Source organism: Oryctolagus cuniculus, chromosome 5 (genome assembly GCF_051225735.1).
Source record: "Oryctolagus cuniculus isolate XC-2025 breed Fujian yellow rabbit chromosome 5, ASM5122573v1, whole genome shotgun sequence".
NCBI classification, from domain to species: domain Eukaryota; kingdom Metazoa; phylum Chordata; class Mammalia; order Lagomorpha; family Leporidae; genus Oryctolagus; species Oryctolagus cuniculus.
In genome coordinates this window covers 82,738,669-82,752,475 of record NC_142871.1, presented here as the reverse complement: position 1 = coordinate 82,752,475, position 13,807 = coordinate 82,738,669, and the positions used below count along the sequence as shown (strand labels likewise).

At 50.1% G+C, this 13,807-nt stretch overlaps 1 protein-coding gene across 4 annotated transcripts in view; it reads left to right on the top strand.

Moving 5' to 3' along the window:
- ANKRD6 (ankyrin repeat domain 6) overlaps window positions 1-13,807 on the top strand; it is a 213,992-nt gene that overhangs the window by 196,682 nt on the left and 3,503 nt on the right. For 2 of the 4 annotated variants that reach the window (XM_008263208.5, XM_008263206.5), the window contains exons 10-15: window positions 2,911-3,015; window positions 4,365-4,502; window positions 4,802-4,987; window positions 6,084-6,236; window positions 10,299-10,412; window positions 13,065-13,191. In XM_008263208.5, the coding sequence (XP_008261430.3) occupies window positions 2,911-3,015; window positions 4,365-4,502; window positions 4,802-4,987; window positions 6,084-6,236; window positions 10,299-10,412; window positions 13,065-13,191 (823 nt within the window). The remainder of the gene's footprint in view (window positions 1-2,910; window positions 3,016-4,364; window positions 4,503-4,801; window positions 4,988-6,083; window positions 6,237-10,298; window positions 10,413-13,064; window positions 13,192-13,807) is intronic. The other 2 variants (XM_089332903.1, XM_089332904.1) reach the window with 1 other exon arrangement.

The following is a 13,807-nucleotide window of genomic DNA, read 5'->3' as shown; positions in this document are numbered from 1 at the left end:
CTCTGGTTGTCCACTGCTGAAACCAATGCAGAGTAACTTAAATAGGGAATTCAGGGGCTTAGGAGCCAGGCAGTGGACAGGGTGGGCCTCCAGGGTGACTGGAACCAGAGTGCAGCTCATTGTGGTGAGTGTCCCTTCCCTGCTGTGGCTCACTGTCACAACCAGCTTCCTGGATCGTGATTCCCCAGCTCCTCAACAGGGGAGAGCTCAGTTCAAACCACTGCAAGACAGCACCGGATTAAACAGCTTGACCCAACAAGTGGAACAGCGAATTCCGGAAGGGAAGGGGAGGGAAGGGGGACGGACCATTCTCTGTGCCCACAGAGCAGTGAGCACCCACCAGTCAGGTACACTGTAATTCTTTCTTTCTTTTTCTTTTTCCTTTTTTCTTCTTTTTTCTTTTTTCTTTTTCGTTTTCATTTTCGTTTTCTTTTACTGAGTAGTGGTGTTTGAGCCGTCATTCTATTTTTTAAAATGGTAGCTGATATCATTTGAGCTGGAATGGACATGAAGTAAAAAGAAAGAAGTGTATAGTAATGATAATCTCTGAGCTATTCATAATTTCACCCCCTGACGTGTTACTGTTTCTTCCTGTACCTTCCAGACACCTAATTTTTATATGTGTTCCTACAATTTCTACACCTTTTTGTATTCTGCCTCTTATCCTAACTATAACAATGCAGTGTGCTATAATCCTCACAACTGCTCACTATAATGGAAGTGTAGTATTTTTGTTGCTGTTGCTGTCCCTAAGTATTGGACACTTCGGCTCTTTCCAGATTGGAGCTATTGTGTATTATGTCACAGCAAACACTGATCGGTTTCCCAGTTTATACTGGCTAATATTTCAAGAAGAGGGCAGAGCCTCAGGGTGTCAAAAGAAGATTCTGAATACCACCTCAGTGCACCACCACCTGGTACTAGCCCAGCCCAGAGTTTTGCTTGGTCTTTGTTTCATTTGAGTTTTAAAAAGATGCCAGGTATAACTGGCAACTTCCGGAAATGGTTAGCATTTTTGTCTTTTGCAAACCCCATCACCGTGTTGAGTATGGAGCTGGTCCTTTTCAGTGGTCTGTAAATCCGTGGAGCTCCTGACAAGAGGACGTCAGCTAGGACAAGCTGCTGGGTGGGGGTGGGGGTGGGGGTGGGGAACCCTGCCTCTCCCCAGTTCTTTACAAAGAATCATCAGTGGGATCTCATCCATGAATGCTGATAGAAAAAAAAATGCTGGTCTCTGTCTCGTCGATCAAAAAGTGCAGGGTGCTATCTAAATGTCAGAATCTGTCACGCTTATCTGGCATTTCAGCATCTGGCAATTTGATGGACAGCCAGCCCCATCCTCAGCCATACAGCGATCATCAAGTCTTGTGGAGCTGGAGAATTCTCCAGGCACATCAAGATTGATGTAGCTTTAATCCGCCTGTCATTTGTCTTCCAGAACCTGAGAATCTGTGTTTACAGGGAAAAAAGCTTTATCATAGGCCATTTCCGTGTGTTGTTCCTCCCTTGTGTTTCCATTTGAAAAGTGACTTGAGCAAGGCTTTCCACACCAAGCCGAATAGCAAATAAGTTGAGTGACATGTCATGAAGGTCTGTGTCACACATAATTGTACACGCGAACCACAAAGAAGGAATGTTAAAATATGCATATAGTCTTATGCCATTGATCTGTAGTTATAGAAATAGCCTTCCTATTTGTTTTGTCTGAAATGAAAACCTTCTCACCTTTGCCCGTTAGCTGGATGTGGATTTTAATAAGCCACAGCAGTACTGAGGGTATTTCTTTGCCAGGCTCCAGGACCGATACTCCCTGGTCTGTGGCCTGGGAGAGGTTAATGGCATTCCATTTGGTTAGATGGCATGGCCCCTGGGAAAGGCTGTGAGCCGCATGAAGTTCTTTTCTTGGGTAATACCATGGGAAACAGAGCGGATGTTGCTGGTGACTCTGCTCTGAGAGTCCATAAACCAGTGAGTGACAGGTGCTAATCACGTCCTCGCATCGGACTTGACCTCGTAGCAAGTCTGAATTCAGCTTTAGAGATGACTTAGCAAGGCAGTTCTCGGAATTTTTCAGCTAAGGACCCGTTTACATTCTCAAATCTTGTGGTCCAGAGGTTGAGGCTCGCCTGCGGCTTGGAGATCTGTACTCTGTGGGTAAACATCCCCGGTCCATGAAGCAATTCTCAGGCAGCTAGGAAGGCTCCCGCCCAAGAATGAGTCCACTGTGTGCCAGCCACCAACTTCTTTCTAGCTTAATCCCAACATCCGCCCATTTTTATTTGAAAAGATAGAGCACAGAGAGGTCAAATCCGTTGCCTACAGACTCTCCCACTAGCTGACCCCACATGCACTTGTCTGTGTCCGTTCTACTGCTCTGTACTACCAGGAGTAGACTAAATGCCTCCTTCCTGCCCCAGCATGGGTACCAGGCTCCCGTATGCACCATAACAGTGTTGAATCAAATTGAATACGACTTGAACAGTTTGGCTCCGGGGGAAGGATGTGATAGGCCAGATCAGGTTCAGGGTACCAAGATGGAGAGTGAGACTGCCTGGCACAGGGCTACCACACTGCGCAACCCCAGGAGACACCATTCACGCCCTACGTTAGATGGAGTTACACAGTACTCAGCCCGTGTACCCCTGCTCGGAGCTCCTGACCTGGACCCGAAATGCTGTCATCACTACCGTGGGCTTTGAGCTTCTGAAAGTCAGGGACAGTATCCTGCCCACCTCTGGGTCCCTGGGAGACCCGTAGGTGGTCCATGGGTGTCGTTTGGTGTTGAGGGCTTGGTGCCTCTCACCAGGGCTGTAAGTTCAGCTAGGTCGGAGCACCGAGTCCACGGAGAATTCTTTGACGCTGCTGCTGCACACCCCAGAGGTTTATAACAGTGCTGTTTGCCTCCTTCAGGTCTTGCGCTTCAGTCGTGGGCGAAGCCTGCGGAAAAAGAGAGAAAGGCTCAAGGAAGAGAGGAGAGCCCAGTCTGTGCCAAGAGATGAGGTGGCACAAAGCAAGGTGGGGGTGGCGACCCTCCTGCCAGCCCCGCCTCCACTCACTTCCACAGGGCGGGAAACTGTCTCCCTGTTCCCTCCAGCTCCTCTGCCTCTCCTTCCCACCCGGGCCGGGCCGGGGGCTCTTCAAACTGTTGCCAGTCTTTTCCTCTTTGGCTTCCTGTCGTCCGGTCCTCCAGGATTTCAGCTCGTGTGTGTGTGTGTGTGTGTGTGTGTGTGTGTGAGAGGTGTGTGAGAGAGAGACACCTGTCAGCCATCCAGTACCCTTTGCGGGGCCATGATTATATGATTATCAGGCCTGTGTGTCTGTGACCTTTGTCCCCACCACATGGCCAGCATTTCCTCTCTGAGGCTGCGCCTTGCCTTTAATTGTTTAGAGCGGTGGTTCTCAAAGGGTGGTGTCCAGTATGTTACCTAGACCTTGTTAGAAATGCAAATTCTTGAGCCTTTACCCGCCCCCCCCCCCCAGGCCCGATGAATCAGAAGCTCTGGGGTGGGCCCAGCAATCTACTTGAACAAGCCTTCCAGATGGTTCCAACGTGCACCAAAGTTTGATAACCCCTGGTACACGTCGCGTCCTTTTTTCCCACTTATAGAACGGACGCGGCTCTGCTAACACGTGTCACTCCTTGGGCAGATCAGCCCTGCACGGGGCACACGTCGGGAATCAATCAAAGTTGGACGTTGGTTCATCTTGCCCCACTCACACCTTGGCTAGTTGCCTTTGTACACGGAACAGCTTGCTGTACGTGGAGGCTCAGGACTAAATTATGCCTTTCAGCTCTCTCTGGAGGAAGACGACTCCAGTGTGAGAGATAACATTTGTCACATCAAATGTTATCACTCAGTGCCTGCTCGCTGTCTGCCATCCATTTCAAATTCCTCTCCTCAGCTCCCAGGGCTGAGGTGTCGTAGTCTGTTCCAGTTCCTGTGTGTGGATTGTCCGTACTGGGCTGTAATAGTTCTCACAAGGACTAACACGGGGATGCATTTCCATTTCTGAGGATGGTCCACCATGGATGCGGCTGGCTGAGTTCAAAGAGTGAGCAGTAAAATGCAAAAGACCGAAGATCTCTAACGCTGAGGTGTTTGGTCTGTGGCAGGTTCCTGCGGTTCTAGATCGTAGAATTAGACTCCAGACTGTATGTGACTAGGGCCCTGATGAGTAACATGTGAGTCACATCCTCAGCCAACCAGGAAAAGCAGTGTATGCCGAGTTCAGGTCACCACGCATATGGCTGTCACAGATGCCCCGGGGACCCTGGCTAGGTGGAGTCTTGCGAGCAGAATTTTACTGTTCATGAAGACGGTGCAGGGGCGAGTGGAACAGTTGCTGGTTTTTCCCCCCTGTAGGGAAGTGTCTCTGCCGGAGACACCCCCAGCAGCGATCAGGCTGCGCTGAAACAAGAGGAACCCAGAGAAGATTTCCTGTCTGCCTCCCCGGAACCCAGGGCCAAGGACAACAACCAGAGGAGAAAGTCCAGGCCCAAGGTCAGGAGGCCCATGAAGCGGCCAAGGGGGTGGCCGGGGTTGGCAGTGGGCCCTCGAGTGTGGTCCTGCCCAGCAGCTGAAAAGGCTGGAGCCAGAGCACAGAAGGTAAGCCTGGCTGACCTCGGACACGGGTGGGCCTGCGATGTACTTCTTGGGACGAGTGTTGCTCCGTGTAGGACACCAGGAAGAGAAGCAACGCGGGGTCCTCGGCCCCAGAGTGAGTGAGGTGGGAGCCGCTGGCTGGGTCACTCTTGCAGGTGCCACAGGGCTCAGAGGTGTCATCTCTGCCTTCCTGACAGGTGTCCGCGTACTCTGACCCCACCCCGCCGGCAGACCAGCAGCCCGGACACCAGAAGAGCTCACACGCTCATAATCACGCTAAGAAGAGGAGCCGGCACCGCTGTTCCTCCCCGCCCCCACCCCATGAGTTCAGAGCATACCAGCTGTACACGCTGTACCGGGGCAAGGATGGGAAAGTGATGCAGGTACCCGCAGGGCCTGCTCAGGAAGGGGGGGGGGGTGCACTATTCCCATGGGCCGAGATCCCCTTTGGGCATTGACTCAGGACATAGGAGCTTTGAAGGTCAGCCACAGGGCGGCCCCACCTAGGGCAGGTGCACTGCAGCTCCCAGGCCAGCTGTGGAGTCCCCACACCGCGCTCTGCACCATCCGTAGGTGGCCAGAGAGCTTGAGGCTCCAGAGAAGATAAAAGCAGCTGCAGAAGAGGAAGCTATCTTACTCTCTCTGAGCCCCATCACCTACCAGACGCAAAGCTTGGCCTGTGGGGTGTTTGAAAGTTACCCCAGGGCTGAGTCTGTCTCCTGCATCGTCTGTAACTCCTTATCACGTAGTGGGTGCTCAAAGCGGCCTGAGCAGCCGCTGGGACAACTGCTGCTAGTGCTGCAGGCCATGGGAGGCAGCAGTGACAGCTCAAGTAGTGTCCCTGCCTCCCTCTGGGAGACTTGGATTGGGTTCCTGACTGCGGGAACTGGCCCAGTCCCATCCATTGCAGGCATCTGGGGAGTGAGTAAACCAACTGACAGGAGCTCTGTCTCTGCCTCTCTAACAAAAATATCTGTTGGAAGAATGAACAAAGGAGGCTGGCCTTGTGGCGTAGCGGGTAAAGCCACCACCTGCAGTGCCAGCATCCCAGGTGGGTGCTGGTTTGTGTCCCAGCTGCTCCACTACCAATCCAGCTCCCTGCTAATGCTCCTGGGATAGCCGCGGAAAATAGCCCAAGAGCTTGGGCCCCTGCTACCCACATGGGAGACCCGGAGGAGGCTCCTGGCTCCTGATTCCTGGCCTCGGCTGTTGTGGCTACTTGGGAAGTAAACCAGTGGATGGAAGATATTTATTCATTCTCTCTCCCTCTCTCTCCCTCTCTCTCCCTCTCTCTCCCTCTCTCTCCCTCTCTCTCCCTCTCTCTCCCTCTCTCCCTCTCTCCCTCTCTCTCTCCCCCTCTCCCCCTCTCCCCCTCTCCCCCTCTTCCCCCCTTCTTTCACTGTCTATAACTCTACCTTTCAAATAAGTTAATCATTAAAAAGAATGAACAAGGAGTTCATTCCCTTGTTTCTCTCGCAGGCACCACTCAATGGTTGTCGGTGTGAACCTCTGATCAACAAGCTGGAGAATCAGCTGGAAGCCACCGTGGAGGAGATCAAGGCAGAGCTGGGATCGGTGCAGGATAAAATGAACACGAAGCTGGGGCACATGGAGAGCAAGACCCAGCACCAGGTAAGCCAGCGGCCCAGCTCACAGAAGGTGACGTCAGAAGAGAACGGAGTTTACCCCCTGCCCTAAAAGCTGCCGGCAGGCTGTCAGGCAAGAGGCCTGCTTGTGCAGTTTAGTCACATCACATTTGTTTAGAATTTTTAGGGACACCTTTAGACTGCTGCTGACTATGCAAGTAATCTATCTCCACTACAATGCATTTTAAGCAATATGAGAATTAGATAAATAAATCCCCTGTAAGTCGATTACTATGAAAAAGTACTATTTGCGAGTATTTACTCCCTGTCTTTTATATGTTTATGTGCTCTGCACCCCTTCTCCCTTGCACAAGAAATTAGAGTAATCGTGTCTAACTTGTTTCCTTTTCCCAACTTGTTATTTGGGAAACTGTCAGACATACAGCAGAGACTGAGGAGTAGCGTGGTGAACGCACCTGCGGTCTGCTGGCCTGGGTCCAGCGGCTGTCACTGGATGGCTGTCTGTTCTGTCTCGCGCCCTCCCATGCTGATCTGCCTGCACACCCTCCTGATGGCTCCTGCACGCACCTCAGAGTGCGCCGGCTGGCAATCAGGACGTCCTCCTGTTGCACCGCCTGAGAAACTGAACAGCGAGTGCCCGGTCTCCAGTTCCCACTCAGATTCTCGTGGTTGTCCCCGGCTGTTTTGTTTACAGCTGGTTTGCGTTTTGAGTCTCTGTGCAGGACCCAGGGAAGGCTCCCTGTGGGATGTTTGACTGTTAGTCTGTGGTCTCTCATCATCCAGACTCCTATCATCCCTGACTCTCTTTCTACCTTTATCTTTCCTGTGATGCTAACTTTTGAGAGCATCCACGCTAGCTAGCTGTTTTGTAGGATATCCTGTATCTGGGTTTGCCCGAGAGTTTCTTCCTGGTGTTGTTTAATTCCTCTAGCTCCATATTTGGGGAACTGAAAGGAAGGTCTATAGCACTGGGTCTCTGAGCCGAGTTCCCTGGGCCAGCAGCATTAGCATCACCTGGGGATTTGTGGGGAAGAAAGGAGAAGCAAATTCCAGGCCTCACTCTGAATCCACTGGGTTGGATTTAAGTGTTTAATAATAAATTCAGGGAGTAGTGGTCATCAACCTATTTTTTCTTTTTTTTAAGCAAGATTTATTTTTTTAAGATTTTATTTAATTGAGAGGTAGAATTACAGAGAGAGGGAGAGAAAGAGAGAAAAGTCTTCCATCTGCTGGTTTACTCTCCAGATGGCTGCAACAGCCAGAGCTGAGCTGATCCGAAGCCAGGAGCCAGGAGCTTCTTCCAGGTCCCCCACACTGTTGCAGGGGCCCAAGCCTTTGGGCCATCCTCCACTGCTTTCTCAGGCCATAGCAGAGAGCTGATCAGAAGAGGAACAACTGGGACATGAACTGGTGCCCATATGGGATGCCAGCACTGCAGGTGGAGGCTTAGCCCACTAGTCCATGGTGCTGGTGCTAATGATCAACCTGTGTTAATAAGACCTCCAGGGGGTGCTCATGTATGCTAAAGTTTGAAACTGTGCCTAGCAAGAATGCTGTTTAGTGATGTGTTTATTTTGCTCTAAAGGCAGAGTGAGTGAGAGAGAGAAATCCATTGGTTCACTTTCCAAATGGCTGCAACAACCAGGGCTGGGCCAGACCAAAGCCAGGAGCCTGGAACTCCATCCATGACTCCCACATGGGTGGCAGGGGACCAAGTACTTGAACCATCATCTACCTCCCATGAAGCATTTGCAGGAAGCTAGATCAGAAACAGAGTGAGCAGGACTTAAACCAGCACTCTGACATGGGAAGTGGGCATTCCGAGTGGTAGCTTAACCTGCTGTGCCACAATGCCTGCCCCATTCCAGAATACTAATGTAATGTGATTTGTTTAGCCACTTCTTGCTTAGACTTTAATGTTGCTTATAGTTTTTCACTCATAAATAATTCTGTGATAAACATTTTTTAAAAAAAATTTATTTATTTGAGAGGTAGAGCTATAGACAGTGAGAGGGAGAGACAGAGAGAGAGGTCTTCCTTCTGTTGTTTCACCCCCACCAAATGGCCGCAACGGCCAGAGCTGCACTGATGCGAAGCAAGGAGCCAGGTGCTTCTTCCCAGTCTCCCATGTGGGTGCAGGGTCCCAAACACTTGGGCCATCTCTACTGCTTTCCCAGGTCATAGCAGAGAGCTGGACTAGAAGAGGAGCAGCCAGGACCAGGACTGGTGCCCATATGCGATGCCAGTGCCACAGGCAGAGGATTAACCTACTGCACCAGCCCCCTGTGATAAATATTTATATGCATAAACTTTTGACTTCTCAGATTATTTGCTCGAATTAAGATAACTGGGTTCAAAGTTATTATGCTTAAGGCTCTTAGTAGATATTGACAAATTAATATAAAGGCTGAATCAATTAACATCCCACCAACAGTATCTGAGTTTGTCTCAGACCTTTGCCATTACTTACTGTTATTTTTTTTTAAAGTTTTTGCTAAATTAAGAAATTTTGCTGTTTTAAATTTCATGTTTACCAGTGAGGCTACAGATTTTAAAGTTTGGGGCTGGTGTTGTGGCTTAGCAGGTTAAGCCACCAGCTGGGACACAGCATCCCGTATGGGTGCTGGTTCATGGCTGCTCCACTTGTGAACCAGCTCCCTGCTAATATGCCTGGGAAAGCAGCAGATGGCCCAAGTGCTTGGACCCCTGTCACACACATGGGAGGACCAGATGAAGCATCTGGCCTCCTGGCTTTGTCCTGGCCCTGCCCTGGCTGTTGTGGCCATTTGAGGAATGAATCAGAGAATGGAAAATCTCTCTATGTCTTTCTCTCTGTCTCTCCATCTCTCTTTGTAACTCTGCCTTTCAAATAAATAAATAAATCTTCAAATAAATTTTAAAAAATATTTTAAGGTTTATTTGATATTTTCATTTTATGGAAAGACCACTTAAAAATATATTTTAGGACCATAATATTTTAGTTAAGACTGGTTTTTTGGTTTTTGTTTGTATAAAAAAAAAAAGCTACTTCCGCTAGCCTGAGCCCAGAGAGGAATGTATCAATGGATATGGGCTGTGTCAGGGATCTCTCTTCAGGTCAAGGAAGGTGACAGATTCCCAAATCACAGGGAAAGGACTCTGGCCCAGGATGAGTTGGGTATCCATTCACACCTGAGCTAGTCTACCTGGGCCTGAGAACAAAGCTACGCACACATGTGGCCATTCCTGGGGAGGACCACTCCATAGGAAGAGGGTGAGCAGGAGCGGGAGTGGGCCAAGCCAGGAAAGCGGCAGAGCTGTACCCTGACCCACGTGGGGACTGGAGAGAGCAGACAGACAGTGCTCGCCCATCTCCAGTGTGGAGCTCGGAATGCTAAGTGCATCTCTGAGGAGCTCACCCAGTGATCAAAGTCCCCTTCTCTCCTTGGGACCTTGAAGGAAGCAGAGCAAGTGTGGCCCTGCTAGGCATTAGGGCCCGGCAGGGAATGTTAGGATGGAGGGGGACCATGGAAGAGTGTGACTGAGAGATGATGGTCCCTTGTTCTTTGAAGCAATCCTTTCCGCCCCTCCCACACCCTTCTCACACATGCTTTGACTACTTCTGGGGAAGCACTAAAAATAGCTGCTCCTTGCCAAGGCTGGAGAACAGCCCTGCGGATTCAGCTTGCTTCACTGCCTCTTGGGCAGCTGTTAACATTGCCATGAGAAGGGGAGGTGGAGGGAGTGACTCCATACATTTAGAAATGGTTTTTTTCCCCTTGGAGATAATGTTCCAAAGTCTATAACAATTCTTTTTTGCCTACAAGGTCTGCGTGTTCTCAAGTTGTATATTTTCTGTGTATTTGCAGTCTTTTTAACTCAACAGGGCCTTAACAAAGTGAAAAAGAAATGGGCCATATGGAAACATGCTCAGGAATTCTGAAAAACTGGAGTTCTGTTACAGCCACCTAGAAACAGAACAGCAAGAAGAGCAGGTGTTTGCCTGCTCGGGCCCTGCCTGGTACCCCTGAGCCCAGCCTCAGGAGTCCAGAAGCAGGGCCCATCCTTAGGTCAGGTCAGCATGCACTGTGTTCCCCTTGAATCCCAGATGCGCGTTTTGGACAAGCTCATGCTTGAGCGACTCTCGGCAGAGAGAACGGAGTGCCTGAACCGCCTGCAGCAGCACGCGGACACAGAGAAGCACGAGGGAGAGAAGCGACAGGTAAGAGCCAGGAGCTGCCAGCCCCTCACCTAGGACTGAGTCTGAGGATGCAGGGGCTGAGTGCATTCCATTGCGTACCATTATCTTTCACCCTTTAGTAACATTATGTTCATTTTTGGGTGAAAGCCTATGCTTGCTTGCTTTTTTAAATTTTTTATTGACATGCATTGCTTATACAGTGTTACAGGTATCATACTGTCGCTCCCCCTCTCGCGGAGGAACGACACCGGACCCTGCGCTGTTCTCTTTCCCCGGCCCTTCTCGGGTTTGCTGCCGCCCCCTCCCCCCCCCGCCTCTGCGGAGGGGCGGCACCCCCGCCACTTCCCCCGCTTCCGCAGAGGAGTGGCACACTGCCAGCCGGCTCTCTCAGGGGTTCCTCAGATGTTCCTCCTGCATGTTGTCTCTCTCCTCTATAGTCCTCTTCCACCAATCCTAACTCTGCTGGCATTCTCTCCCCACGCGCTGAGCACGCTGCTCTCCTCCAATCAGGGGCAGGATCAGCTCCTGCAGCTTGTTAGTTGAATTGGTGAGGCAGCTGTGTGGAAGTTGTTTACTCCCTCTAAGCACCATATGGTGGGAGATCAGATGCATAGAGTTTGTCTTAATAATCTCAGTGGTCTAGTCCAGTCTCGGTAGTTTCAGTACTTATTTGTCCATAGTCTCAGTACTTATTTGTCTCCCGGGTGCCTCGCCATGTTGTGGGAGACGGGCCCTACTCCCCACAGATCCCCCTTTCTTTTTATTCTTTAAGGCGTTGATATACGCCTGTCTTCAGTGCTCCGCGGCACATACTCTGCTCAGCTAGAGTTGCCCACAGGTGCTTATCGCCCTACCAATCAGGCAAACCAAATCCGGGTCCTCTCATCGCCATGTTGTGGGGGGACTTTTAGGCGCTGATGGGTGCCTGTGTTTGGTGCCCTGCAGCACATACTCTGCTCTGCTCTGCTCTGCTCGAGCTGCCTGCAGGTGCTTATAGCCTTACTAATCAGGCAGACCGAATCCGGGTCCTTTCATTGCCATGTTGTGGGGAGGCTTTTATTGGCGTTGATACGTGCCTGTCTTCGGTGACCCATGGCGCATACTCTGCTCTACTAGAGTTGCCTGCAGGTGCTTATCGCCCTAGGCAGTCCGAATCCGAGCCCTCTCATCGCCATGTTGTAGGGAGGCCTTTTTTATTTTTCTCTATTTTATTTCTATCTCCGGACATTCCTATTTCTCTCTTATTTTACTTCTATCTCTGGGCATTCCTATTTCTCTCATTTTACTTCTAACTCCGGGCATTCTTATTTCTCTTATCTGTGCAGCTTCCTAGCTCCACGCGGCTTCTGCGCCCCGCTGCTTTCTCGCGCCTGCCCCACGCTCTCTGCGCTCGGCGGCTTCTCACGCCCCACGGCTTCAGCGAATCACGGCCTAGCTTACGTTTCCGCTACGGCTTGGCTTTCCATCTTTGCTCTCCGGGCTAATCTGACGAATCCCAACCTAGCTTATGTCTCCGCTTCAGCCTGGCTTTCCATCTTTTGCTCCCCAGGCTAATCTGACGAATCCCAACCTAGCTTACGTCTCCACTTTGGCCTACCCCCGTGGCTTCACTTTCCCCTAGCTTATATTTTTCTCTCCCCAGTACTTTTCCTAGCTTTCTTCCAGCAGTATTTTTCTCTCTATTCTCTCTTTACCTCTCTCTAAGCTTTCTTCCAACAGTATTTCTCTCTCATTTCTCTTAGCTTCTCCCCGCAGTCCATATGTGAGTCTAAGTTTTTTCTAGCTTTCACTTCGCTTTCAATCTTAGATTTCTGCTAGCTTCTCCCCGCAGTCCGTATCCGAGTTTTTCCCTAGGCTTTCGCTAGCTGCTCCCAGTACTTTTTCCGTCCAGCTTTTCCCTAGGCTCTCCCTAGTCTCTCTCCGGTATTTTCCCGCTTCTTCCCTCCTAGGTTTCATATCCGAGTCACGGCACCATTATGTCGCGCGCTCCACAGGCTCGCAGAGGAGCAGCATCATACAATATTTCAACCCCTGTATATAGCATCAACTGATAGCATTTCCATTTCCATTTCCCTATATTTTCCTTTTTGTAAAATGTTATGTAAGTTAGACAAGTTTCATATATTTCATATATATAGATTTGGGAACATAGTGATTCTTTCCACCCTACCCTCCCTCCCGCCCATGCTCCAACTCTTCTTCCTCCTCCCTCTCCCATTCCCACTCTTAATTTTACAAAGATCTAGCATACCATTGTTGTAAACCTGAAAGGAAGTTCACAGAAGAGAACCTCTGTGCATTCATTGGGGGTCATTACATGGAGGAGGAGGATGCATTTCCTGCCTTCAGAGAGTTTACAGGGACAGCAGGCATGGAACAAGTACTCCTGAGTGTGTGAGAGCTCATGCTTTTACGACACAGCTTGGTTTGGAAGATCAGAGTAGCTTTGGGTCTTTGGGTTTGAGGTGGCTCTAAGTCACTTGGCGAAGATGGCAGATGGCTCTCAGCCCGGGTGCTAGGTGTAGCCTGCGGAAGGAGGGATAAGCTGCCACTTTTGGGTTTGTTGAAATGATATCCTTAACCATCATAATTGAAAAATCCATTCTTGATGGGTTAATCTGTAAACAGTGTGTCACAATCACCTGACTGTTTTGTGTACTAAATATTTTTCAGATCTCCTTAGTGGATGAATTGAAAACCTGGTGCATGGTAAAGATTCAGAATCTGGAGCTGAAGCTTTCTGGAGATTCCAGAGCCTGCAGGGCTAAGTCCACACCATCGACTTGCGAGTCCTCCACAGGTAACCCACATGCAGAGAGTGCCCTTCTGTCCAGAGGTAACACAGCCCACAGATCCTGTTCTCTCCTGCATCTGAAGCAGTGTGTTTGACAGGGCTTGGGAAGACACTGGAGTGTGGAGTGAGCTCTGTAGTAGCAAGGGCCATGTTTCACTCACGAATTGTATATCCAGTTCCTATACAGGAATGAACCACTCTGCCGTTAACTGCTCCAACATACTCAAATGAGGGATCCCAGTGGTAACAGTGCCTCGGGTATGGTGTTGACAGTGCCCAAGTGGGCTCCAGAGAGGAGGGTGATGGATGGCTGTCTGACTCCTCGGCATGGTTCACTCGCCGCCGTTGGTGCCTTTATTCCCTTTCTCCTCCTTCAGTGGCCTTTTACCTTCGCCCAGCCATGCAGAGCCTCATTCAGCAGGATTCATGTACTGAGCTTGCCCCTTGTAGTAGACGAGATGTATCCAGCAAAGCAGCTTTACATTAGCCACAGTGATTACATTTGGTAACTAGACCTCCAAGTGGTTTGTGTTACCCACAAACCATCTCTGGAACTGTGGTTTTATTTTCTTTTTGCCCAAAAACCCTAGGAAACATCGTGGGCAACTTCTGCATTCTAGGA